Source organism: Stegodyphus dumicola, chromosome 8 (genome assembly GCF_044657685.1).
Source record: "Stegodyphus dumicola isolate Sdum_Otavi_A_Nest chromosome 8, ASM4465768v1".
Taxonomy (NCBI): domain Eukaryota; kingdom Metazoa; phylum Arthropoda; class Arachnida; order Araneae; family Eresidae; genus Stegodyphus; species Stegodyphus dumicola.
Genome location: NC_140775.1, coordinates 103501615 through 103529108, shown reverse-complemented (window position 1 = coordinate 103529108; position 27494 = coordinate 103501615). Strand labels below are relative to the sequence as shown.

At 33.9% G+C, this 27494-nt stretch overlaps 1 protein-coding gene across 2 annotated transcripts in view; it reads right to left on the bottom strand.

Annotated features, from left to right (window-relative positions):
- The window catches only part of LOC118183648 (cubilin-like), a 128646-nt gene that overhangs the window by 47607 nt on the left and 53545 nt on the right, over window positions 1-27494 (bottom strand). For both annotated transcript variants that reach the window (XM_085822206.1, XM_035353244.2), the window contains 2 exons: window positions 24730-24987; window positions 12086-12220 (listed from right to left, as the gene is read on the bottom strand). In XM_085822206.1, coding sequence (XP_085678332.1) covers window positions 12086-12220; window positions 24730-24987 — 393 coding nt within the window. The remainder of the gene's footprint in view (window positions 1-12085; window positions 12221-24729; window positions 24988-27494) is intronic.

Here is a 27494-nt window from a genome sequence, read left to right as displayed (position 1 = left end):
ATTTTAGGCGAGAAAGAAATGTTTACCTCTCCCGCGCTAAATGAGAGTTTAATTTTTATCATTTCCCAACTTTTTGAAAGATTTTTTTATTATATAGTTAACAGTTCTACATACAATTGTTAATTCTATGTAGAAAGGTATCTCAAAACTACATCTAAAAGAAATGAGTCCAGGAAGTTCGCGATTTGGTTGATTTTTCTGATCACATTACTTGTTGATTATTTTCGTTCTTCGCTCTATCGTCGCTAACCGTTTCTGATCCCACTGCTCTTTCAATGCTTTCCGCTCTTTACAGCTTCCTCGTTAGCCACTCACGATTCCCTCTCAGTTTCCGATCTTTTTCCTTATGCTTATTGTTAGTGAGCATTGACAAGAATCGATTCAGCTCAGGATCTTATCCCATAATGGAATGGTTTTGCCCCTTTCTAGCATATTTTAGCACCTACCAAAATTTAGCATATTTTAATATTTTAGCATTCCATAGTTTAACGTTTTTGGGTAACGTGCTGCCCACAGGTTCCAAGTGAAGTACGTATGATCCAGACTGAATGGGATTGTTGTGTTCTGCCAACAGATGGCACTGCTTGAAAGAAGCCAGTAGAAGATACTGAGTTTTGTAAAAATGAAAGAGGGTATAAAACTATATTTATGTGAATTTGTGAGATGTAGGTGCATTTTTTCCTTTCAGCATAAGGTTGAATATAAAAATATACAACTTGTCAAGGCTTATAACTATAATAAAAGAAATAAGCACGACAAGTTACAAATAACTGCCGAGAATGCTGCTCAGAACCGAAATTATAGAACCCTGCTGACATAGAATTGGCAAGGCAGGTCTAAAACGGTTTCGATTGTAAGCAGGTATCTAGCCTATGCAGATGCCCTAAAGAAATAATTGTTTAATCAAAATATTTCCCTCTCAGCTATGTTTTGCTGTTTATTATAATTTTGGGGTAAATTATGCTGTGTATATTGAATACTGATCTCGATTCTACGCAATGTCGATTTCAAGTTATTGTACTACAAAATTTTTTTCTTGTTTGATGATTCCTAGTCTGCTCAAAAGCAACTACTTATTTGTATTTTTATTTCTCTTACCCTTGTAAAAAAGGGACATCAACGTTGAGAAGAGCCTAATCTAGTGTGTCTACTGACTTCAAATACGCTGGCATCGGTTCTATGCAAACGATTCTACGCCGTGCATTTCCTACGCAGCGTCAATCGTATGCCTGTGATAAATCTGTGAAGGTAATAAATGTGCATTAATACTATTATTCAGTATTAAATCATTGTAAAAAATTCTATTTTCTTGTATCGATTTGAATGCTAGTAACAAGTGTCAGTCGTACAGGTATGTTGGTTGTCGTCCTACACCGTATTAATCCTACGCAATGTTGATCCTTTGCAGTGTCGGTCCTATAAATGTAGTCGAAATCTGAGAATATACAGTAGCGTTATCTTTTGCAGTTTATGAAACAGAGGAAATAGTGTCAGAATTCGCCACAGAATAATCAGTGTTACGCCTACCATGCTAACGTTTGGATGGAGTTGGAGTACAAGGATGTCCATATAAAAAGGTATTGGCAATGTTACTGACACAGGGGTCCGTGACACTTAACCGACAACCACTTAGCCGACGAGACACTTAACAGACACCAGTTAGCCGACAGGACATTTAGCCGACACGGACACTTAGCCTACAGGACATTTAGCCGACACGGACACTTAGCCGACAGGTCATTTAGCCGACACGGACAGTTAGTCAACAAGACATTTAGCCGACAAGGACAATTAGCTGACAGGACATTTAGCCTACACGGACAGTTAGCCGACAGGACATTTAGCCTACACGGACAGTTAGCCGACAGGACATTTAGCCGACAGGTCATTTAGCCGACACGGACAGTTAGTCAACAAGACATTTAGCCGACAAGGACAATTAGCTGACAGGACATTTAGCCTACACGGACAGTTAGCCGACAGGACATTTAGCCTACACGGACAGTTAGCCGACAGGACATTTAGCCGACAAGGACACTTAGCCGACAGGACATTTAGCCGACACGGACAGTTAGCCGACAGCGGACATTTAGCTACAGGACACTTACCTGTCAAGACATTTAGTCACTAGGTTACTAAGCCGCCAGTGATGTTTAACTGACACGTACCCAAAAATTATTTAAACTATCAATTACAAAATTTCTCGACTACTGCATAAGTTCAATATTTAAGTCATTTTTTTCACCTATGAGTAAACTTCATTTTTCGATTCTTAAAGATGTTATATGTGCTATTAATTATTGTGTTAATTTAGCATTGTTTGATATGTATCGTGCTGTTTGGTGTGCATTGTCTAAATTGAAAAAGCTCTAAAATTTCTCGAAAATGAATAAAACAAAACCTTAAAGAATATTTTACTTCTAAATTAGACATTATGTACTAATTTAGGTCTATAAACATTAATCTAAGTAAGTATTTTAAGCGAGAGGAGTGGTCAATAAAATGTTACAGAATTTTTCTCTCAAGAATGGTGGCATGAACTGCAAATTATAGAGGTCACAAATAATTTATACTTTGCTTGTCTTAAAAATTCACTTTTTTTTAATTGTTTTTAATAACAAAATAAAATATATTTGCTAAACTAACCCTCACCACCATATGTTTCATAAAAAGTATAATTCAAGAATAACAATAATTTTTGTTGCATTATTCAGATTTTTCATGACAGGGTAAGGAAATTTCATTAGTGGGAAGAGCCATATGATTTTGTAGGGGAAAGAATGTAACATGATGTGATGTGTAAAATAGTAATGAAACGTAAAGGTATTAAAAATTTGAAAGCATTTGGAAGAGCGAGATTGGAAAATTAATATCATTAAGTAAACAAGAAAAATTATTAATGAAGTGAAAGTGTTCAAAAGAACCCAGTTGATTAAATGAAGAAGCTTTATGGATAATTTTTGAAGATCCCACATTAAAATGTAATTAAGAGACCTCCGTACTTATAAAAAATTCTTTCTAAATTCTAGCTAAAAAAATTTTCTAGCTAAAAAAATTCTTTTTATCCTTTCAAAATTTCATTCATATTCCCTGACGAGAAATTTCAGCAATATACACCAAACAGCACGATACATACATGAACCTTATAAGAGATAGACTAACCCAGTGGGCGGAGCGTGCGTCGCCCACATGTCCGTAAGAAAGAGTAGGGTCGATCTGGCTTACTTTAACACGGAAACCGCTGGCGTTTGTATTACATAACTGTTTTTAATTATTAAATGCGATAAGTTGTATAAGTGATGAGATTATGAAAGTCACAGTTTTTGCAAACAAGATTTAACATATCTCATAAAAGCAATTTTTACTGCATTTTGCGCATTTTTTTCAAGCGTAATTCTTGTATAAATTTCTTTACTTTAGTAAAACGGTTTAAATTCTAAACGCAAAACTTATGAACTTATTTTTGTGTACAAATAAAGTAAAATTAAATAATACTGATAGCATATCATGCTTGGAAACAAATGAGGTAAAATTAAACAAGATCTAATAATTTTCTTTGATTTTATGAGCATTTTCAGGCAGTAGTTTTTAAAATTATTATAACATAACAAGACGATCATTTATTTGATTATATGATCATTAATTATTAACATTACAAGATGATTATTTATTTTAGTAATTCATAAAATTCGGAGCATAAACTTTTTTGAGTGTAATGAGGAGAAAAAAGATAAACTCTGGAAACACTCAGCAATATAATTTTATATTACGCCCAAAGGAGCGTTTTTGTAACGTTTTGAGTGTTACCTTTATTTATTAAACATCATGTTCTTCTCAAGTAAACCACATAAAATTTAATTCAAGAACAATATCATAAAATATTCGATGGTGTATTTAATTATGGCAAAGCACACTAGGGCTATCTGCCTAAAAGGAGGGATGCCTTCGTGGAGGACTTTCTAAGGGAAACTGACTCGTATACACGTTACACATGGGGAAAACCACGAAAACGCCCATACGGCCAGCCCCTTCGCGGGATTCGACCCTCGGACAGAACTACCAGTGTTCAGCGACTTTACCGCTCGGCCGCTTGTGGGCCCATAAAATATTTGAAAATGACATATCTTTAGAATTTCCGCGCTGGAGATTGTTATTTTCTGTACAGGGTTGCTATTGCTGGCATTGAACTCGTTGAGTTTCTTAATTAAAACTTCGTTAAAGTTACAAAATATGAAATGGATTAAAACAAATTCGAAATTAGGCCGTCCAGGTGCCCATGTTCAGGTGGAGGATTACATTATTCAAAATTTTATGGTTCTAAATTCTGTTGTTTTTTTTCACAGTGCGAGAGAGACATACATGCATTCATGCAGATTATTCATTATTTAATTTCTTTAAATTTAATACAGGGCGATAATATTTGGTGGCAACAGTTTGCAAAGTGAAACGGACATTTATAGTGAAACAAAGCAAAATGCCGTTTCGAAACTAATAGCTTTTCTGAGCTGCCGCCCCTTTGGGTTAATAAAATAAATTAGCAATAAATAAGAAAACTTCTGCAGAACTAGACATAAATTAAAAAAATAATCACTATAAAATACTAGCACAATTAATTATTATAGTTAAATACAATTTTTAACATTAGAATAAATGCATAAAATTATTAAAGTGTTAAAAGTGTTAATGACTATGATGTACTATGAAATATTATTGAAATAAAACTTCTTTGTAGAATATTATGCTATAATATTCAGATATACTTTTAAAAAAGCAGTACAAATAAGAATTTTAAGCAAAAACTTTCAAAAATCCACTTTTACGATTTTAGTATTTTTTACTTATTTACAGCAATAAAAAGCATAAAAATTGTAAGAGAAAATTATTTGTTTGAATTTTTCTATTAGTTCAGATTTAAAATATTATTATTTTAAAGAAGGAGATACAAATTTCCTTACAGCATAGGAAAAGCTAAAAAAATATCCATACCTGAAAGCATGTAACAGCTTTATAATTATTTAGAACATTAATTACGCTTGCTAAATTTTAAAAAATCAATCTCAGTTTCAAAAATAAAAATATCTAAAAATTCTAATTTGTGAAATGAGGTGCTATCACCAGCTTTTCCTTGAAAATTGTACGCGCTGCAATAGCCAACTATTGTTAAGTTTCTGCAAGTCGTCCCTACTCCTCCGGATGTGGTCAAGGTGACAGCCGGCAATACGCCAAGGCAAGGGAGAAAACCCATTTGGGTTGGTCTATTTCTTATAAGGTCCATGGATACATGTCAAACAATGCTAAATTAACACAATAATTAAAAGTATATATGAGTTCTTTAAGAATCGAAAAATGAATTTTACTGATAGTGAAAAAATAACTTAAATATTGAACTTACGGAGAAGTTGAGAAATTCGTAATTGATAGTAAGTTTGAATAATTATTGGGTACGTGCCAGCTAAACGTTAATGTCGGCTTTGTGTCCTGTCGACTAAATGTGTTGATAGTTAAGTGCTCCGTAGTTAAATGTCTTGACGGCTAACTCTCTGTGTCAGCAAAATGTCCTGTCGGCTAACTGTCCGTGTCAGCTTGATGTCCTGTCGGCTAAGTGTCCTTGTCGGCTAAGTGTCTTGTCGGCTAACTGTCCGTGTCGGCTAAATGTCCTGTCGGCTAAGTGTCCCTGTTGGCTAAATGTCCTGTCGGCTAAGTGTCCATGTCGGCTAAGTGTCCCTGTCGGCTAAATGACTTGTCGGCTAACTGGTGTCGGTTAAGTGTCCTGTCGGCTAAGTGTCCGCGACCGCTCACACAGACGTAGCCAGTGTCTCTCATTTTGTGATGCGCAATGGCAAAGTATTGTGCATCAGGTTACACCTTCATTCCCGAAAAATTCTTAGTCAAACATATTTGGGGAGCGCTTCTTTTTTCATAGCAGCAAATCAAGTACCCATTTTGTTAATAAATTAAATAAAAAGAATAATCATGTGTGTTAAATGTTCTAAAGATACAGAATAACTCAAAGTAACTTTTTATAGCCTATATTTGTAGAATATATATATATATATATAATATATATATATATATATATATATACTTTTTAAGCAGGAGACGTGAAAAATATGCTATGCCCTCGCCGGGACTCGAATTCTGGACCCCTCGATTATGCGTCGAGTATGCTTCCAATTACACCACGAAGGCGTGAGGAAAGGAGAGATAAAATACCTTATAAGATCATTTCGATATTATAAAAATATAGATAATTGGGTAATGGCTTCCCCTCTCTCCTCCTCTACTGTAAATCTACTATAAATACTACTTCCAAAATCTATTCTCTGCAAAGCACATCAGGAAATTTTATTTTTACTTTATGGTATTTTCTTTATAAAAAATAGATTAAATTAAAAAATAAAATATTTTTTTTAATTTTCGTGAAATAGAACAAGAATCAAACTTTTTTCGATGAAATTAAATAATAAAAAAAAATCACAATCCGTTTGAATTTTAATTAATATAAAACAAATAAAATCAATTCAACAATTTCTTAAATTCTACATACTACAATATTTTAACATTTTATATTATATAAATTACCGAAAGAATTAAAGCATTGTTACATTAACAGAAAGCTTAATTTTATTTACCTGCAGAAAAGGGCACTGATCCCCAAAACCTCAGTTTAACCTACGACTAGAAAACAAAATTAAACTTCTTTTGGAGAAAAAGGCAGTCGAGGGAAAACACGTAATCCTAATGGAAAGCTTCCACTCAATTAATATGTGTAATTTTTCTCCATCACTCTTGTTTCTTTTGCGACCATCAGCTTAACTGTTAAAAAAATTGCATCTTTTGACACCTATATTATGGTGTTCTACTGTCTTAAAAAGCTACAATTGTTAATTTACTGCAGTGTTTGGCATCTGAGATATTCGGCTTCAGTGTCTAATAAAAAAAAAATGAGAGAATATTCTCAAATTTCTTTGTTCCTAGCATCAGTAACGTGATAACGGCATTATCGGCCCTTGGACAAATCAATGCGTGGGCCCTCTAAGACAACCACTCACGGGAAAAAAAAGTGTAAATATCTGATATTATGAAACATATGTTTATTTTATTCGCTCTTTACCAAAAAACAAAACTAATGATAAAACGTAAATACAGATTAAATGACACAGTCTGAAATTTCTACGAAATTCTTTATATAACAAGCATTTGCTGCATTTCTTCTTCAGAGAATTGCTTTATTTTATTGCCTTGAAAGGGATAGTCTTCAAGTTGTCGTGTTCCGTGCACATGACAAAAGCCACGCAGCTGTTTCATTACGCAACGAAGCATAATATTTATAAGTTTCAGGCTTGAACATAAACTCTCTCCTGTACAGTTAGTTCATCATCACTACGCACATAAACACTCTGAGTGCAATTTCAACATTAAGGAAAAGATATTTCAAATTGTCCGAAATTATATTTATGTAGAATCCAGCGGAAATCTCAAAATTTTCATCAAGAACAATGTAGTCCTTCAGACGCTCGCATTCATTTAAAAGTTCATAATAATTCAGGTCTTTGTCATACATATTAGCCACGTCTTCCTTATTGGATCAGGAGTGATTTTGAATCCAACGAAGGCATTCTATCTGTGAATGAACCTCTGCACGTTTTATCAATTCAAAGATCAGAGTGTCCAGAAATGGGAGGAAAGTTTCTATCTTTTTTCAATTTTACTGAAAAAGTAATAACTTCTCCCAAAGACGCACACCTGGTTGTCTTTTGTGTTTTCTTTTTCCATCAATGTGTAGAGTCATTAGGCTATTTTGAAGCAGAAAGACGTGAAAAATGTGCAATATCCTCGCCGGCACTCCTGGGCTCCTCGAATATGCGCAGAGTGTGCTCACCGTTACACCACGAAGGCATGTAGAAAGAAGGAGAAAATATCTTATGTACTCCCACTTTTAAAGAGCGACTGGAGATTAGGGAACCCAATCGCCAAATCCTGGTGATAAAGAATCCTTATTCACCACCTTTTAGTTCGGGCGCTGCTGTAAAATTATTAAGTTTTTTTTTTTCAATGCGAGAGAAGTGAAAAATGAGCATTGCCCTCGAACACGTGTCGAGTGTGCTAACCGTTACACCACGAAAGCATGCTGGTAGAAGGGAGAAAATACCTTATATGCTCCCCCTTTTAAAGGGAGATTGGAAATTAGGAGACACAGTCGCCAAATCCAGGTGGTGAAGAGTCATCATCCACCTCATTTTAGTTCGAGCGCCACTGTTGAGTCATTAGGAGTTTTGAAGTAGGAAAACGAAAAATGAACAATGTCCTCTCCGGGACTCGAGCCTGGATTCTCGAATGCGCTCCAAGTGCGCTAACCGTTACACCACGAAGGCATGCAGAAAGAAGGGAGAGAATAATCTCTAAGTGAAAAGTCTTCAATAATTGTACTAACTTTGATGCTGCAATTACCGAGAACATTATCGAATCAACAAAAAATGATTTACAATCTGAAAAAAAAGGAAAATATAATTTTTGTTTTCTATGTGGTCTCCGAAAATTTGTACTATTTTTTATCGATAAATGCAAATGAAGCAGTACAAAAACATCAGAAAATTTCATTGAATCACATAAGCACCATTTTGCTCTATAATATTTTGCCATTTCTTTGCCAGCTGGGGACTTCCTTCTTTAGAACATTTAGGGTTTGTTCATTAAGAAGTTATGAAGATGTTCTTTGACAGTCTTCGAAGACGTAAACTCCAGGCTATTCAGAAAAATTTGAAGTGGCCTAAAGAAATGAAAACCCGAGGCTGCAAAGTCTGATGAATATGGCGGGTGACGCAAATCATTCCAGCCTTATTCGTTAAGTCTTTGCCTGAAATTCATCCAAGTGCAGGGACGAACACTGTCACGATGGAAGACAATACATCGACGATTGGACAGTTTTAAGCGATTTGCCTCGATTTCTGCTTTTAAACCTGCCAGTTGGGAACATTACTTTTCCGAATTTATTGACTGTTTTGGTGACAACAATTTAGAGTATGGTAGAACTACAAATAAATAATATGAGTAGTCCCATCAAGAACAAAGTGTACTTTTTTAGGATGCAAATCCCCTCTCGACATTACTAAAGGAGATTTCTTTTGGTTTACTCTATGTTTTTGCTCTTGTAGTATCCACTCTCATCTCCAGTAATAAGCCGTTTGAAAAAAGGAGAATTTTTATTTCTTTTCAGCAGAAAATCACGTACCAAAATTCGAGCAAGTACATTTTGTTGTTGAATCAAGGGGTTACTCACACACTGTAACAGATTACATACTCACTCTTTTTGAAATGATCATGTACTGTACTTTTTAGAATATTTATTCCGTTTGATGATTCCTAAACTATATAACATGGATTTTCAGTGATTCTTCTTTTAATAGGTCCTTATTACAAAGGATGATCGTCTAGAGCGGTATCACTTTCGAGGCTGAAATGTCCATGCTTCTGAAATGGCCTTCGAACTATATCATCAAAAACAGAATTTCGTTAATACACAGCCGAAATTTTGTAAGCAAACTGAATAGCATTTCTTCCTTTTTTAAAAACAAAGGAACGTATTGTGATGAATATAAACTTTTGGGTTTTCAATTCTTAGCACGTCTCTGAAACAAAAATTAAACACATCCAAGAATTGCGCAATGTAAGAAGGAAAGATCTTATTTAAATATCTGTTACGATCAAAGTCGCTCCTTATCAGCAGTAACATAATAAACAAAAAATTAAAAAAAAAAAAAAAAAAAAAAAAAAAAAAAAAAAAAAGCACTTCGAATTTGGAAGACAGGTAAAACTTTTTGGATGACCCAATAATTACATAGAATTAATTTAAATGGGAAATATATTTTCACAGATGAGAAGATAATGCACGTAAATAGATTAGTATGGCTTCTTATTCTTGTGCCTAGCTGTCCCATGCTGTTTAGCATCTCTTCCTTGGCAGGGATATTTTAATGGGGAAATTCCTTGTATTCGTAAGTAACAATACCAAGATTGTTAAGGAAGAATTTTAAACGTTGTATCTTAAAGGCACAGTACATCGCATATTTTTATCTGACTGTAGCAGTTCACGTACTATTTCACTGTGGAAGTTTATGATTTCCTAAAAATCATGCTTAGTACTTTTCAATGATCTCTGCGCTGATTTTTCAACTTCACTTAGAAGATCTTTGAATTTTCCATCTCCAATCAAAGCTGTATTACACGGCTTCTCAAATTTCTTCTCTGAAATTAATACTGCTTATCCGATGGAAATTTTTCTTCAAAACCCGATAACATTGCCTTAATTTTTACGTATTTTCTGAATATATTAATTCATTGCTTTAATAAATATTATCAAAAGTACTAATTTTATATGAAATGAAGGCTGAATAATCATGACATCGCTGACTAATGACCGATGTACAGTCTAAATGGAACTGATGTGAATGAAATTTGGCCATTCTTTCTTCATATAATAATTTTTTTATTGGGTCCTGCGATCTGCTTCACACGCGAGATAATAAAATTTAATAAGTCGAACTAAAATTTCTTTAACAATGCATTAAAGTTTGAATCGTAGCATTTAGTCTAACAATATTTATTTTGAATACCAACAGGAATTTCATGTTTCCTATTCCTATGGATGAAGATGAAAGAAATTTGTTTTCATTGTACAAAAACACACCCTTTAAAAAAACAAAGAGGCTTTGCTTTTTTTTTTTTTTTTTTTGTGTGTGTGTGTGTGTGTGTGTGTGTGTTTTGCATTTATAATTAAGCAAATCCTTGATAGCAAAAAGTGAAAAATTAAGGGTGAACCGCGAATAAAAAAATTACAAGAAGGAGGTGCCAAATAACAGTCCTTTTTTCCACACCCGTGGAACTGTACACCGTGAATTCGTTCTGGAAGAATAATCTGTAAATGCAAACGTGTGTATCAAAGATGCCTATGAGATCGTATGGTGACGTGCGCACTTACTATTTAGAAGCGGACGGATTTCTTTTTTTATGACAGTGCTTTAACGTGCACAATATTAGTTGTTAGTAAACTACTAAATCAATGATTCAATTACTACGTTTCTCTATCTTCTTTATTTCCCATTAAAAAAAAACCCGAATATTTTCAATTGTTTATAACAATCAATCGCAGAAAATTGCGTGATCTAGGAAACTATCTTATGAATTTCAACCATTGCATTAGTTTGTTTTCAACCTCGAACGCCTATTGGTTGCGCAAGTACTGTTCTTTTCTATGTTGGACTGTAAAACTTCTGCAACGAATAATTAAATTTGCTTTATGCATAATTTCAAAACAGTATTACTGATATGCGTTCTGAGCAACATCTATGTAATATCCGAAATAATAAGATAGCCAAATAACGTAATTAAATATACATATAAGAGAAAGATATAAATTTTAGAGAATGAAAACAAAATTATTTGATAAAGGAATCTGTAAAATTTAATGTATAAATTGAGATTATGAATAACGTACACAATTCTGAATTCATAGATGCATTAAATTTTAAAATTTTCACAAATGGCATAATACAATAATATAGTCTCAAAATCCAACTAGAGTAAAATGATAAATCATCAATTTAAATTACAATATTTCACTAAGAAACTAATAAAAGAACAAACATTTAGAGATATATTTTAGAAATAAGGTTTTTTTAAAACAAACACAATTCATTTTCTTTTTTAGAACTTTTGTTTCTATTAGTTAACCCTAGATAGCAACACCAATATACATGTTAAGACAGTAAGATTTTTTGTCCTTACGTTAATCGATTTCCTTATAAATTTTAATAGTAAGAATTCTAATAAAAACAAAAGTTTTTACAAACAAATCAATTGGCAAAATGTACTATAAAATTAAATTAAAATTTTTTGAAGATTTTTAAATTTATCATGAGACATTCGTAAATGGAAATTATAAAATTTAGCAGCAAAAATATTTAAATATAGCTCAACTAATAAGATTTCAGACGAATATACGTAGCTGAAATTCATATATCAGAAGAATTTGCAGTTCTCACATCAGAACTGAGTTCATTTCTTTCAATTCGGTTTGCAAAAATACCTGTTAAACTCCCAAAGGGTTCTTCGCACGGTCCCGGCAATTGGGTTACTTGGATATCGAAGGAATTTGATGTACTACTTGTCGAAGAAAGTTCCAGAATCATACTATCTTTGCCGGGAGGAAAAGGAATGAATTCTGCAATAAAAAAACTAATTTTTAAAAAATTAGCAGGCATGAAACTTTTGATTATATTACATAATAATAATAATAATAACGAAACCAATCGCTTTTTAGGGGCTCTCAACCGGTGGGGAGTTCCTCCTTGCCCACGATCTTAGTATACGAATTGTTCAACTTCAGCCAAATTGTTCAACAGATGTAATTACAGCCTGATGGCAAAGAAAAGCTCGGACGTAGCTCAATTCACGGAAGGCAAAAGGGCAGGGAAAAGTTAAATTTAATGTCCGGTCAGCGAAGCAAAACCAACAGAAGGTTTTTTTAATTATAATTATTAAACATTATAAGAATTAAAACTAAAAAAGAAAAAAAATTCTGAAAGGTTTCAGATTTTAAATTACGTCTAAAGGGGCGTTTTTTAACATTCTCTGTGTTACCTTTATTTATTAAATATCATGTTCTTCGCACTTAAACCATAAAATTCAGTTAAAGAGCAACAGCGCAAAATAATTTTAAATTGAGCGTATCTTTGGAATTTCCAATACACAGTCTCATGCGCTGGACATAAAAATGTTTTTTTCTCCACAATGTTGCCATTACTCGCTTTGAAATCCTTGAGTTTGTTAATCAGAAATTCGTTAAAGTTTTTTAGCCCATATTCGCAGTAGGATTAAGTCATTCAAAATTGGATGGCTCTAGGTACTATTTTTTTTTATCACACATTGAGAAACATGCATACATTTATGCAGATTCTTCATTATTTAATTTCTTCAATTATAATACAGGGCGATAATATTTGGGGCAACAATTTGAAGGGTGATACAACTTTTTGAAGATTTCAACTCTAAATGCCAGAACGAAAACAACAGTCTCTCAGGGACAAAGCCCTTTGGACTAATAATAATTTCTATTTACTGAGTACAAAAACCTTAAATTAGCATGTACCTTTACATCATACTAAAATAAAATTTTTAATTTTTATATTTTATTTTAAATATACCGCTTAAATTTCAAATATGTGTAGCATATTACTCCATTCCCTTTTCTTCTTAACATGAGTTAGAATATTGAGAAAGGAATAATATTTTGATATGTGATGAGAAGGGAGGAGAAATATGGCAATAAACGAATCTAGTTATGAATAATCTAGTTTTGGAACTGCTAAAACATCTGCAGTTTTTCTTACTCTCCGCGTACCTATTTTACTCTTTCCTTATAAGATTGAACATACTCTTATGATCCTTGCTTTATTCTTATTTAATTCTCTCATTACTTATTTACGCTTTTCTTGTCGTCTGATTCCATAATCTTAGCAATGGATTTATTTCGTTTTATTCCCTGACATTTAGTGCCAGCAATGGACCATTTCTCTTTTCTGTTCTTGCTATGATGCTTGCTGTGCTTGCTATGCCCATTAGCATATATCTCATTAGGATATGTCTGTGAAGTCCGATTCCTGACACGGAATTATTGATTATCCATAAGAGCGCTTTTAATGACAACATGCATATTCAAGAAATATTATAATACTGGATAACACCCCCAATTTAGAAACGGATTTCCTTCTTTTTCTCTTTTTTTTTTTTTTTTTTCCCCCAAGTAGCAAAAATTTTAAAATTCAAGCAATCAGAAGCTGAAGCCAAATTAAAACTGCGAGCCAAATGACTGTTGCAAATTAAAGATTTACTTTACATATTGTTGCGAAGTTCCCAGCTGCGGTAAGATAGCTTCCCCGCAAAGCGGGTTTAAGGTTGCCAGAAAGTAGCAAAGAAAGGCGGGGTTGCCAGATTTGGCGGGAAATCGCCATGTGACGATATTTGGCGACAAAATTGGCGATATGCCATAGACGGAACGAGAACATTCTAGAACGAATTCTTACCGGTTTTCCCGAGAATGGACCCGTAGGCAGGTCAAAAGCTCTCTCTCTCTCTCTCTCTCTGTATATATATGCATATGTAAAACCTGCCAGTACGCAAGTTATTGACAGTATGTTGAGTTTAGAGTAATGTCCTGAGTTCAGAGATTAGCTCGAGAGCGATCGACCGAGTCGGAAGCTGTACTTAGCATTCCATGTTTAGTTATTATCTGTATTAATTTCTGAAATAATCTTCTCTATCATACACCTGCTTTGATTTAAAAATAGTCTGGAAAATGCAGAACTCTTTTAAATCCCACTTAAATACAATATCTTTTCTTTCCTCTTTTTTTTTTTTCTCTCTCCCCCCTTTTTTTAAAGTCCTAAGGGGCGTTAGCCCAGAAGGGTTATTAATCTCCACACTACATTTTGCGTCGAATCACTATAAATGGCAGTATCAGTTTTCAAATTGTTGCCACCAAATATTATTGTCCTGTATTATATTTAAAGAAATTAAATAATGAAGAATTTGCATAAACGTATGGATGTTTCTCGCACTGTGAAAACGCAACGATACCTGCAGCCATCAAAGTTTGAATAACTTAATCCTCCACCCGAATATGGGCACCTGGAAGCCCGAATCTTGAATTTGTTTTATTATCTATTTAACATTTTTTAAACTTAACGAATTTTTGAATACGAAAACTCAACGATTTCAAAGGGAACAGTGGAAACAAATGTACGGAATAAAACATTTTGATCTCAAACGGGTGAGATTCCCTATCAGAAATTCTAAAGATATGTTGTTTTTAAATATTTTTAGCCCAAATGCTTTCAAAACGTGTATGTATCGAGAAATCTGTATCTGAAAAACATACAAGTAAATGTAATAAAAACGCCCCTTTGGGCATAATAATCTGAAAGCTTTCAGATTTTTTTTTTTCAAATTATTTTTAAAAAATTGACTTCAAAATCCAAAAGCTTTAATTACGTTCTCTTTCACTAGATTTTGTTTGCAGATTTTTTAATTACATAGGTGTATTTTTAAAAGCTGAATTCTTAAAGAAAATTTTTGTATTTTCAAATTCTCTACACTTTTAGCTTTCTGAAAATACCATTCTTTAATCTCTATGAAAATTAGAACTGTAAAAAAGTCGAGTTTTAATTTGTCATCGAATGCTTTGATCAATGAGGATTTTTACATAAAAAGACGATTTTCTCCAAAAGTGATTTTTTATACTCGATGTACCTTTTCTCAGGAACTACTTATTGATCACAGGCATCTAAAATTTTTATGGCTTATTTATTATGTTTCCTAATATTTACTGAAATGAGCATTTTGTGATAAACTAAGAAAAAAATTAAAAATTTTTTTTTTGTGTGAGAAAAGTGCTAAATTTTAATATGCCTAACAAAATATTCTGTAAATTATTCTAAAATTCAAAATGTTTCAAAAGCTCATTTCAGTATTAACAGATAGGTATACGTTAATTACACAAAAAATTTCAAGCGTGTATCTACAGCAGATTTCGAGAAAAGGTATAGCGAAAATGGCCAATTAAGCATTGTCGGTATAGGAGTTTTCAACACCCTTTTTAATTTTAAAATTGAATTATTGAGAGAATTTTTAACCTAGTTTTAGGACCATAAGTGCCATTAGTCTCGAAACGCACTTTTTTGTCCGAATCTCTTTTCAAGCTTTTGCCACCAAATGTTATCACGATGTGTAATAAAAGAAAATTAAAATATGAAGAATTTATATCTATGCCTGTTCCTTGTAATGTGAGAAAACGAAGGACCTAGAGTCATCGAAATTTCCCTACACGTAGTCTTCCACCCCATGGACACGTCGAAGCCCGAACTTTGAATTTCGAATTAGCTTTTTTATTTATTTCATATTTTGTACAAATTTAACGAATTTTTGTTTAACAGACTCGACAGTTTGAAAGCGAACAGTGTTTGAAACAAACCTTTTTTTCTCCAGCGCTCGAGACTGTTGCCATTCGAAAAAATGTTAGATATTTGTCTTTCAGCTTTAATACACAAATTAGGCTATTTACAAGCAATTTGCCTCAGATGAAATACCCGTTATCTCCCCGCACCAGCGTGTTTCCATTCAGTAAAGCCTAAGCTATTTATTTTTGATTTAATATTTCTGTTACTGAGTAGCAAAATTAAGTGATTGAATAGCAATAAACGCAGTTCATAGGAAAATTTTTTCTACATTTTAATCTAACTGATTTAAATAAAAATGCATTTAAATCATGAGATGTCTAATTAGCTATATTAATTTATTTATATGAAATTACACTAGTTCATTAAAAGTATCATATATTTTTTCCTTTTTTATGATATGTATTTTAGGCGGCTGACTGCGAAAGCGGCTAGTTAAAAATATAGTGCTACGAAGAATCATGAAAACTGTAATAGATACTGAAATCACAGTTTTAATGAAACACGTTCATCCTTTTACTGAATAAATTTCTTCCCGCTTCCTGCTGCTGAATGTTGCCTTTCTTTCCTGCCTTTGAAACACAGGATGGGAGAAACTGACGATAAAATTTTCGATTTCCTAAATTCTGAATTCACATTATTACACAAAGAACATTGACTAATGATGCTACTTCTAGATAGCCTGGGTGATTTTAAGTGCAATAAACTCTCTCGCAGCGACCGCATCCTTAAAAGACCACTTATGAAAATGAGCAGTATTTCGAGTGACATGAAAAGAAATTTGTATTAAACTTTCCCTCTATTTAAGGCGACTATTTCCACAGTGGGTCAAAATAGTCCGGTACCTTGGGTGGTCGTCCTAGAGAAAGTGACTGTTCCAAAAAGATGTCCTAGCCTTAATAACATCTGAAAGAAATTTAATATAAATAATTTTGAAATTATTGGTTTATTTAGATTTTTACATGAGTGTATCAACTGTGAAAAACCTTCTAAACAAATTTTAAAACGCTTTAAATCTTCTGAAGTAAGTAATAATAAGTAAATAAGTAATATTTACGTAATAACGTAAGTAATATTTTTCACCGTTGATAAACTTTTTCAGCTAACATTTTAGAGACATTAGGTTATTTGGAAGCAGGAGACATGAAAAAGTGAGCAATGCCCTGGCCGGGAATCGAACCACGGACTTCTCGAATACGCGCCAGGCGTGCAGAAAGCTACACCACGAAGGCAAGCTAAGAAGGCGTGAAAATACCTTATAACATCATCAGTGACCCATATAACGTTCACGGCCGCTTGGTGTGCTGCCAGATGTCCGGGATTTCCAGCATAGTCTCGATATTTAATGAAAACTTTCAATGGCCGAAATAACGTTTGATAACGCCAGCTTGTCCTGCTTTCCATTTCTCAAAAGAAAGTTTTTAAGATGGAATGAGAAATGAGATAGATTCTTCATTTCTGGTTTTAGTTGTTAAACATTTTTTTTCCTCATATTTTTTTCATTGTTAGAAAATACTTTCTCCCTGTGTCTATTTATCTTTCTATTGCGAGAAAGTCAATTATGCACCATTGGTCCGCTTAGTGCTTCTCAAGGAAATCGTGTGGTGACAAATTTACTACTATTTTATTGCCGTCTGCACGAACATTATTGATCATTCCTCTCAGACAGAAACTTAGATGTGTAGAGACATTAGGTATTTTGAAGCAAGAGAGATGAAAATTGAGCAATGGCCTCGCCGGGAATCGAGCCACGGACCCCTGAAATACGCGCCCAGCGTGCAGACCACCATACCACGAAGACATACCATGAAGGCGAGATAAATGCCTTATATACCATCCCTTTTAAAGGGCGACTGGAGTGTTCTAAGGAACCCAATCGCCAAATCCTTGGTGTGGAGAATCATCATACAACAACCTTTTTTAGTTCGGGCGCCACTGTAGAGTCATTAGGTTAATTGGAAGCAGGAAAGATGAAAAATGAGGAATGCCCTCGCCAGGAATCGAACCACGGACCCTTGGAATACGCGACCAGCGTGCAGACCACTACACCAAGAAGGCGGGTGAAATACCTTATAGACAGATCCTCTTGTTTTCTTGAAGTGCAGTTTCGAATCGAAAATCTTGGTGAACGTGCCTATGACAAGTAAGCCATAAAACTTTATTCTTACTTCTGAATATACGCGTCCTTTTCCCTTGGAAAACAAACCCTTAGACGTGGACTTCTCGTAGAAAATAATATCTGCAGATATTTTGGAGAAATGTGAGCAATTACAGGGGACGAGAATTGTCACTTGTGTGCTGGAAATGGCATGTGCATAGGTATGCTGGAAAAAGAACGTTTCTATCATCCCTTTAAATAGTACATTTATCAGGTTCAGTGTTCCTCCTTACTTGCTTGGGGAACATTAAATGACCTGACTCGGAACAGGGAGCTTACTAAAGCTATGTTCAATAAATGTGGGAAGTAGACAAGATACACAGGAAGGGTATACGAAACCGTTTACTTTTCTCTCTTTACAATGATTTCCGGACTTCGGAATACAGAGACCAACCACTTGTGGTCTGAACGTAAGAATATAAAAATATTAACTAAATTCTAACTAAACTAACTTTGGATTAATAAACAAGTGTCTACTCGAAGATTGGCCGTATATTAACAGAAAGGCCGTATGTAGTATAGAGAACTGTTAACACTACGATACGTTTAAAATTATCAAGAGGATTAAACCTCTGGCCTTGAAGGCAACCAGCAACCGAGTAAAACTGCTAAGGCAAGCGGCCTGCTTCTACTAACTCCTGCCTCTCTCTTGCTTGGCAAAAAGCTACAACTTAAGTACTTGGCGTTCGCGAGACAAATTTGCATAAATAAGTTAAAGCTTTTAATTCTGGCCGGAAGTAGAAAATAAGAAGTGATAGTAAAGATTTAAAATAAAATAAACGTTAGTAAAACTTAAGATCCTTACACATTATACTGTGTATTCTCAGCTGGAGCACGGTTGAGCTATGTCTTAGTTTTTGGGTGATACTGTAATTCCAGCCAGTAGGGGCAGTCCTCGCATTAATTTTGAATGTGCATTAATTTTGAACAAGCCTTTTAACTTAGATGGCCCAAGTTTAGATGCAATAATGTCGACTGAGATATTCCTATAAATTGGGGAGGGGGGAGGAATCTCATATTACACTAAAATAATCTTTAAATTCTCAGTTTTATGAATCCTTTCTTTAAATACTGTCAATAATGCAGATAGTTCGTTGACAAATTTCCTCATAGCATAGCAAAAGTTCTTTTTTTATGCTCTTCAGAGTTGTCTTATTGTAAATCGTTAAAACTATTGATGCTTCTACTTTTGGTAATCCTCTTACTTTAAGTAAATTCTTTTAGAAGAAAATTTTAACTAGCGTATGCCGTCACTGAATACTGACAGTCCATTTTAAATACTTTTTATATTAAAAATATTTACGTCTACATAATAGAAAAGAAAAAAACATTAGTTTAAAAAACTGGATGAGATTAGCTTTTTGACACAATTATAACCTTTTCCCTTGAAAAACAAACCCTTAGACGTGGACTTCTCGTGGAAAAGAATATCTGCAGATATTTTGGAGAAATGTGAGCAATTACAAAATTACAATTACAAAATTACAAAAAGTACAAAATTACAATTTTGAACAATTAATTCAATGTTATTTTATTTCACCATGTCAGTTAAGCGGAGTTTACTGTATATACTTAAAAAATTATAAAGCACTTCCTCCAATATGATAAAAGAAGTATCTCTTGACGAAATGTTTAAGGAAATCCAGAAGTTTTATTTATTTAATTCATCAACTAGGCCACAGAAATTAGAATTTCATAAAATTTAGAAGACGGCTAATATAAAGACAACAATAAAACCTTTTTTTCTTTTCACAATTTAGCAATTTTTTTAAAAGAAAATCATGCTAATATTTTCTTGATATTTTGAAACATAAACTGTAAGTCATCTTGTATTTCACATTTATTTATATGCTTTATCACTCTAAGTTGGATGCATTGTACTTCCTGAACCTAAAATCAATCCTGTTTACATCTCGTAGATGATTTATAAATTTTAAGATGTACCAAATCAAGGACTTTTCACGAAAATCATCGTGAGTTCAACGTCTCTTGTTTATTTTCCAAGGAAAAATTATTCGCAGTATGATGCCTTCTGATAATTTTCCATGTTTTTCCAAAGAAGCAGCTATGCACGAGTGTTGAACAAGTACTGAAATTTTGTTTCTGTGATTTAGCGGAACCAGTTACTTATTTCTCCTTCACGATTCGTGTGTTTTATTACAAGGTCGAAACCCCTGCCAAGTAATCCTTCCACGCCAGCTGAACTTTCACACACCTCATGACAAATGACGCGCATCGCCTACATTTATTGCTAAACGTAAATTCTGTTAGTGGATCTTAACCTTAAAACAGATCGTTAACATTAGGTTAACCTTTGCATTATATGCAACTTTGTAGAAGGACGCTTTGCCTCTTTAGACGAAATGATAATCCTGGTATTAAATAATTACAAAAAGGAAAAATCTGAAAGATTCACATTTTAACGGTCCCCCAAAAGGGTTTGTTAATTTTTTTTATGCCCTGTCTGAGCCCGCGATCTACCAGCCTGCTGTTGAACTCACTCCTGCAAATCCATTTCTTTTTGTCATTTTAGCTTTATTATTAAATATCACTTTCTTCGCCCTTACGCCATATACAATTGAACAGCAAAATTTAAAAAAATCTGATGTGTGCACCACATGACTTCCTTGTACGGAATATTAAATTATGCGCATTTTTTCTTGCATTTCATTTAAACTTTATTGGATTGAATTAAATCTACTTTGTCGATAACGCACAAACCATAATAGAATAAATGCACTCTTTAAAATTCTCTATATTCGTTTACCATAGCGACACTCAGGTGCTAGGTTCACTTAACAGCGTTACATTTCGTTCATATCATAACTCAGAATGCACAAAATTTATATCATTTGAAGAATTATATAATCGTTGCACATTTCTATTCAAATACTATATAATAAATCTAAAACGATGTATAAAAGAAATTAGGCAAACAAAAAAAAAAAAAAAAAAATCACAGAAGATTCAGTATTTCTCATTCAATTAATTCAGTTCTCACTTCGCGACAAGGCAAAAATAATTAGGCTTAGCCGCATTTTTAAATTGCGGAACAACTTTTAAATTGTTGATAATTCTACAAATATTGCATGCAGATTTACTAAAGGCATAAAAACCTTAACCGGAAAATAACATAATTCAATCATTTTTAAAGCAAAAAATGCACAATTTACAAACGTATATAAGAATAAAAAATTGAAATCACTGAGCCGAATAACTGAGTGAATATTTATATACATACATTTGTATACTTTTGGTGCGGCCGATTGCAACCAAAATACGAGGTGCACATCTACATATTATAGCAGTCCTATATACATTTCAACATTCTGAGGCTACTCGTTTTTGAGTTATACGAGATACGCACGTAGGCATAGACGTCACGAAAAATTCTCTTCATATATAATATAGGCGTCCTTTTTCCTTAGGAAACAAACCCTTAAACGCGGACTGCGCATGGAAAAGAATATCTGCAGACATTTTGGAGCTATGTAAGCAATTACAGAGGTCAAGAATTGTCACTTGTGTGCTGGAAATGGCATGTGCATAAGTGTGCTGGAAAAAGAAAGTTTCTATCATCCCTTTAAATAGTACATTATACTGTGTATTCAGGGCTTAAATTCAGCTGCAGCCCGGTTGAGCCATGTCTTAGTTTTTGAGTGATACTGTAATTCTAGCCAGAGATCCAAATAAGACGAGTTCCGGTATCTTATTTTATTATTTAACGATTTTAGCATTAATTTAATTATTTTATTACATGTTACTGAATTTTAATTTCAATTATTCAGTTATTTTACCTTCTTACATTTTAAATCAGTTTTATAATTTTTGTGGGGAAAAGAGTCCTTTATTCAGTCCTTACGTACAGATGTCACGAAAAACATCATTAAATTGTATTCGATAGCCATTAAAATAGATATTTTCGTTGAAATATGTTGCTTGAAATTTTTCGCGATTACAATACTTCCTTTTTACTTCGTACAAGGAAGTAAAAAATTTCACAGCAGCATATTTTTAGAATTCCCGATGCAGTGCTAAGTGTTCGCATACATTTTTCTATTTTTTTCAGTCTGTTCTCAGTTCATCATATCAATATTCAGTTTCTTAACAAGATGGCTTGCAAAACCCTTTTTTTCTCTTAATTATTAATGTTTTGTGTCTTAACATTATTTATTAAATATCACGTTTTCGCACTTACGCCACATAAAATTCAATTCATAGGCAAAATCACAAAATATTTAAAAAGGGCGTATCTGCCGAATTTCCAATAGACAGTCTGAACGGTACAATGTTGGTATTGCTCGCTGTCAAATCATTTGAGTTTGTTAATTAAAAATTAATTAAAAGTTTATAGAATATGAAATATAAAATTCGAAATTAAAGATTTGTGCTTCCAAGTGCACATGTTCGGGTGGAAGACAACGTTATTCAGAATTTGGCGGCCCTATGTACTGTCGTTTTTTTCACAATCCGAGGAAAATACATACATACATGCCGATTCTTTATTATTTAATTTCTTTAAAAATAAAACAGGATGGTAATATTTGATGGCAACAATTTGAAAAGTGATTCACCGTTTATAGTAGATGACGCAAAATCCCGTTTTCAGACTGATAGCCCTTTCAGGGTAACGCCCTTATGGTCTAATAAGAGTACTTTTCTCGCCATTTCAACTATTAGGTAAGAGTTAAAGCAGGAAGGAGATTACATGAATATAGCAAAATATATATCTTTCATTGAACTTCCTCCATTAATACCTTGGAATGAGGTACTTCTCTATTTCTTGCTCATCCAAAGGCAGTATTAGAGAAATCACAGATTGAATGGCGTAAAACTCTACTTTGAAAGGGACTTAAATATGGGTGAATTTTTAAAAAATCGTATAAATAAATTGCAGCAAAAATGACATATCAGAAAACAAATTTTCATAACACTCTAAGAATAGAACAAGAAAATGAAGGTTATACAATACAGGTTTGCATTTAAGAGCATATTGTAATGAATTTAAATGCTACTAATGACGTTCAGGCCATCATGACATCTCATTTCAAATAAGTTTTTATAGGATTTAAATTTGCACGTTTTGACGATATTAATGACACAGCGCTGTTTTCTAGTGATGAACATTTTAATCAGAATTCGCAATTCCTCAAAAATCTGGGCTAAGTAACTTGCTTATGATTTATTGTCAGGGTCTTATGAACATTAAAAAATACTTTTAATTCTTATTATTTATTTACATTCCTTTTACTTTTTGCTACTTAATTTATAAAAATACGTTAAAAAATATTCAAATTCTACATAAATGGATATGTGTTTTTCGAGTTTCCGAAAAGGGAATCTGCTAGCAATGGCGAAAGGGGTACATCGGTCAGAACAGGTTGAGAACCACTCTTCTAATGATTTAAATCAGAGAATTCTAATGATATAATTTAAATATCGGAACACAACAACGTCATTTGCGTAACTTAAAGCCCAATCTATCTTAAGACTTGATGAATCGTTAGAAGATGAAAGAAGTCATATGCAGACTTATTTCAACTTAGCTTCTTTATTGATGGGTATTAATTATTGATGCATCATTTGGTTGCTGTAAGTTTTGCAGCTTTAAATTAAAAATTCGTGAGTTTGATCTCAACCTAATTAATGACTTCACTTTGGCTATATTATCTATCAAATCAAGTTATTGTCAACAACAGAAAAAGTGCTTACAATACAATTTAGTAATAATTACAATATAATTAGTAACAAATAAATGTTTATTTTTTTAACTATGTGTATTTAGCAATTTAAAATAAATTATACGCAAAAGTGAAGACTTGCTAGTTTGGAGGTAATTGAAAAAGCTTGTAATTATAATTTAATTGCTTAATTCAGCAAGCTCCTGGAAATAATTCTGCCTACAGAAATTATAATTCAGTCTTTCCCACAACGTACTAGAAGTTCATAGCTAGCAACAAGTACAGGTTGAAGGAAAGCCGGCACTTGTGCATTTCAGTAGGTATATTAGTACTGCCGATTCTTGCAAGCTGTTAAAATTTATTCTCAAATTTCGTCCAAATTCTGGATTTGTATATTAAAAAGTTCGCCTCAAAATTCCGCTCAAATTTTGAGAAAGAACAAATCGAAAGAGGAAATCCGAAGGTCTCTCCTCCTATTCCCCTACCACAACCTCTCGAAAGACTCGCCGTGTATTTTGACTGCTCCTTGGCGCGCAGGCCCTATACGCTTATAAGGCTCCATATCTTCACTGGGAATCGAACCTGAGCCCATTGGTGCGACTGTTAGCGTTACTAACAATCATACCGGCTCGGCGGCCACGTACAGCAACAATGTAACTTAGGAAAACCCAAAGTGACGAACGATTCTCTGAAGGAAATAAGTCATAGTTAAAAATTAGAGTTATTCATACGGAGAACTTCATACTCATGTAATTAAAATTTGCAATGAAATTCTGAATTAGTCGAACCTGTGTGATGCAAAATGAGAGAATAGGAAAGAATAAGAATTAACAGTTAAATGTTAGGGAATTATAATTATTGAAATCCAGAGAACACTCACTTCTACTCCCACCGAGAACACCGCACAACTTTTGTCCATTGGGCAGAAGAAGGTAATCGGTCGAGCACCCAGGGGTCTGCACAAAGTCAAAGCTTGACAAGTCCAACTGCACGAGGCAAGCTCCAGCTCCGGATTTTCGGATTGTATAGGTACACCTTTCTATAGGGACGTTGTCTTCTGTGTAGTCAGGATAAGTGATCCTGCTTATGCGACCACTGAAGTTTCGAGAACACTTTTGTCGTGACGTCATTGCACCTACTGCGAAGCAAAAAAAAAACCTTGTGAAATTTTCAAGATAAAATTGTTTGTGTGCGCATGTTTCATAAAAAATAGAAAAAAAAACTTTCTAATGTGTAATGACTTACAATAATTTTACGAAGAAACATGACAATTTTTGAAGGGCCTTTTAAATACTGTGGTAAAATTTTGTAAATATTTGTATTTATTTATTTTCAGTTAGATTTTTAAGAATTTCTGCAGCGTATTGTGTATGATAATTTTATGTTCATTTGTTGTGCATTTTTTTTTTTTTTGTTGTTGTTGTCCGCTTAAGAATTTGTTGGCGTTTATTGTGTTTGTATGTGTTTTCTAAGACGATTGACTTTGACATTGTAAGTATAACTCAAGTAGAAGCAGAGATATGAGCAGAAATCCTTCAACTGCGCCTTGGTGAGATTCTTGAAATCCGCAGAAAATACATAAGTCCTGACAGCAAATTTTCTTGAAGCTTCTAAATGTTTACTTTTTCCCTCGAAAAACTGAATCAACAGGAGAATATGAGCAGCCTTGAGTCAGTTAAATCGAAACTCCTGATCTGTTTTGATCTAGTTGAAATTCAATTCGGTGATTACTGCTTTGGATTTTGTTCTGCAAGCGGATTTCGCGATCTGCAAAATTTTTCACTTGATGGTGATAATTTCATTTTATTTCTTCTTTCCTATTTGGGTAGTTTATAGCTGTTTATATCAATAAAGTTTCAAGGTTTTCTGTTTATCTGACCTAGTTCTTATAGAAGATCGGTACGGAATTGTAGGACATAGTACCATGCAAAGCAATATAGTACAGTACAAATATTTTTTAAAAACTAATAAATTCATTCAGATGAATGTATCCGACATGGAGATTAGCAGTGGAAGGTATAGCGTTGATTGTGAGAATCCCTTTTAAAATATACTGCGATAAAAGTACTTTTATAACGTTGTAGTATAAGGTATTTCTCCCGCTTTTCTAGCTTGCCTTCGTGGTGTAGTGGTTCTGCACGCTGGGCCAGTATTCCAGAGGTCCGTGGTTTGATTCCCGGTGAAGGCGATTGCTCATTTTTTATTTTGTCTGCCTCCAAAAAATACCTAATGTCTCTGCAGTGGCACCCGAACTAAAATGGTGTTGGATGAGGTTTCTCCACACCCAGGATTTGGCGATTGGGTCCCCTAAAAAGCCCAGTCACCCTTTAAAAAGGCGAGTATATAAGGTATTTCTACCGCTTTTCTAGCGGGCCTTCGTGGTGTAGTGGTTCTGCACGGTGGGCCGGTATTCCAGAGGTCCATGGTTCGATTCCCGGCGAAGGCGATTGCTCATTTTTCATCTTGTCTGCCTCCAAAAAATACCTAATGTCTCTACAGTAGCATTAAATATTTGCAATTTTGTAACATTTTACTGCAATTAGAATACTTTTGTGACATTTGTTTGTATTTACTTTTGATTCAATTGGCCGAATTAGAACCGAATAATGCACAAAAATATGAGTGTCTGAAAAAGTAAATGAGCTTGTCTTCTTATTTATGTATTAACTTAGGCTGTATTAACTTAGGCTTGTTCATAAATTATATAACTCGAAATTATCCAGCAGTTTGTAATTACGCTCTCAGTTTTTTTTACAGTAATCTTCCCATAACAGTGGTGTTTACAGGTTTTTGAAAGAGCTAAGGATATATTATATCGTAAAATATAAATATGGCTCTTAATATATTGGTATAGTATTGTAATTAAAAATGTTTATGTAAAATTCTGTCTCTCAGAATTAGAAGCAGAAAAAATTGCTGATGCCGTGCCTATTGTTATGTACATACACAGCCCTCCAAAAGTTAAGAAACAGCATGTTTTTTGTGTCTAATTTGAGAATGAAGCAACGTAGAATCCAGAAATTTAGAGGACCTGTTCACTAAATAGTTCGTTAATGAATGGGACATAGAATGCTTCTAAAGTTCAACATAAACGTGAATTACATAAAAAAATTGCACCCTTGGCAGAGAAATCCAATCTTAGAGAAATAGTATATCACAATTTCTTGAGGAAACATAGGTTGGTAATATTACAAAAATGGGTTCTAATAAGGAATGTGTCCACCCCTAGCTGCAATACATTGGCGGCAGCGACATTCCATGCTGTCAATTAAGTTCTCGGTCAGTGAAATAGGAAGCAACGACCAGACACGGAGTAATCTTTGTTCAAGCTCATCTAACGACCTTAGAAGAGGACTTAAAGCAGAAACCTGTCTCCCAAGGTAGTTCCAAGGGTTCATTATCGGATTCAAGTCTGGGGATATAGCTTGCCATTCCATCCCGTGACCCTCAAGATATTCTTCAGCAACCCGAGCTCAGTGCCGTCGCGCATTAGCGTCCATCAGAAGAAATCCAGGACCAATAGCAGCGGCAGGCGGACATATTGATTGAGGATCTCGTCTCGATATCTCACACCGCTCGAAGTTCCTCCATGGAACACGTGCAGGTGAGTGTGATTATCGAGAGACATCTCAGCCCAAACCATTA